Source organism: Tupaia chinensis, unplaced genomic scaffold, assembly GCF_000334495.1.
Source record: "Tupaia chinensis unplaced genomic scaffold, TupChi_1.0 Scaffold000258_1, whole genome shotgun sequence".
Classification (NCBI taxonomy): Eukaryota; Metazoa; Chordata; class Mammalia; order Scandentia; family Tupaiidae; genus Tupaia; species Tupaia belangeri.
The window spans coordinates 1,098,440-1,100,192 of NW_006159738.1; the positions used below are offsets into that span (position 1 = coordinate 1,098,440).

At 65.9% G+C, this 1,753-nt stretch overlaps 1 protein-coding gene across 8 annotated transcripts in view; it reads left to right on the forward strand.

The window, feature by feature from the left end:
- The window catches only part of ABCB9 (ATP binding cassette subfamily B member 9), a 44,414-nt gene that overhangs the window by 25,633 nt on the left and 17,028 nt on the right, over positions 1-1,753 (forward strand). For 7 of the 8 annotated variants that reach the window (XM_014588094.1, XM_014588097.1, XM_014588092.2 and 4 more), the window contains exons 4-5: positions 386-516; positions 1,360-1,565. In XM_014588094.1, coding sequence (XP_014443580.1) covers positions 386-516; positions 1,360-1,565 — 337 coding nt within the window. The remainder of the gene's footprint in view (positions 1-385; positions 517-1,359; positions 1,566-1,753) is intronic. The other variant, XM_014588098.2, reaches the window with a different exon arrangement.

The window sequence follows — 1,753 nt, forward strand, 5'->3', positions numbered from 1 at the left end:
GGTCGTGGTGGACTCGCGGGCCAGCGGCAGGGAGCCGCGGCCGCGCCCGGGCAGCAGGCCCACCGGGAGGGCGGGCAGGGCCGTCCCTAGGAAGACTCGCCCCTGGTGGGCCTGCCCCCAGCTAGCCCTGGTGGTAGCCGGCTCCCACACTGACTCAGGACCCCTAGAGCCACACTCTCGTGCCCCCGTCTCCCTCCCGGATGTTTTCCAAGCAGGAATCGGGCCCCGTTGGGTCTGGCTGGCCAATTTGGGGCCCTCCCCTGGGGGGCTCCGGCCAGGGAAACAGATCCGGCGCTGGGGCCCCACCCAGCACGATGGGAGGGCAGTGGTTGGGGCCAGGTTGCCGGAAGGACGCCGTGCTATAACGTCTCTTATCTGCAATTAGCTCGTTTGCCGCAGGTATTCGGGGCGGCATTTTTACCCTCATATTTGCCAGACTGAACATCCGCCTTCGGAACTGTCTCTTCCGCTCACTGCTGTCCCAGGAGACGAGCTTCTTTGACGAGAATCGCACAGGTGGGTCCTCCCAGCACCCACCGTGTCCCAGGGCTGGGCCCGACTACCTCGGCCACATGGAAGGTTCCAGTGGGAACAGGGGTGGTCTCAGCCCCGCCGGCTTGTCCACGGTCAATTTCAGGGTAGACGCACCCCAGCGACGGGCACGGGCCTCTGCGGCCACTCGCTGAGGTCCCGCTGGGGGCTGCGGCCCCTGGAGCGCTCTGGCCAGGCCACCGAGGGAGGGCCCTGCTTCTCACTGCCCATGGAAAGGGAGGACCAGGGCGGGCCAAGCCCACGCCTGCAGTGGCCAGCTCCTCGGGGTGGGAGGGAGCCGGTGGCAGGGTACAGGAGCAGGGGCAGCAGATCAGCACCTTGCCAGGATCCCAGCTCCGAGACAGGCCAGCGGGGTCCAAGCCCTGGTTGTGCTACCCCCTGAGCCCCACTGAGCCCCCACTTCTCATCTGTAAAACAGGGCAGCAGACATGGCTCCCCGGGGCTGTCACGGCGCCTGGGCTGGGCTCCAGCCTTTCTCCTCCCTCTCAGCCCTGACTCTTATTTCTCTGTGAAGGAAGAGGGCAGTCGCCCCCTCTGCCCGTCCCCCGCAGCAGAGCTGGGTTTGAAATCCCGCCCAGTCTCCGACAAGCCGGGTGCACTGAGCAGGCTTCGAACCCCTCCCGAGCCTCAGCCGCCTCCTCTATACAGTGGGAGGCCCTGAAGCCTAAACGAGGTGCTGGAGACCAGGCCGAGGCTGGGAGCCATTCAGAGGCACCCCCAGCCCTCTGTCTCAGAAGCCCTGTAGCGCCCCGCCCCAGCATGGCGGCCCTGGTTGGCCGGGCGGGAGCTGAGCCGCCTGTGTTCCAGGGGACCTCATTTCCCGCCTCACCTCGGACACCACCATGGTCAGCGACCTGGTCTCCCAGAACATCAACATCTTCCTGCGGAACACGGTCAAGGTCACGGGCGTGGTGGTGTTCATGTTCAGCCTCTCGTGGCAGCTGTCCCTGGTCACCTTCATGGGCTTCCCCATCATCATGATGGTGTCCAACATCTACGGCAAGTGCTACAAGGTATGCCTGCATCATGATGGTGTCCAACATCTACGGCAAGTACTACAAGGTACGCCTGCCCCTGCCCGCGGGCACCGGGGGCCTCGGCAGCTCACAGGTGGCCCCTTAGGAGGGGTCGGGGCCGCCTGGGGCCGAGAAGGACTCGTCCGAGGCCGTGTCTGCATGCACTCGTTCGCTCGGGCAAGCTG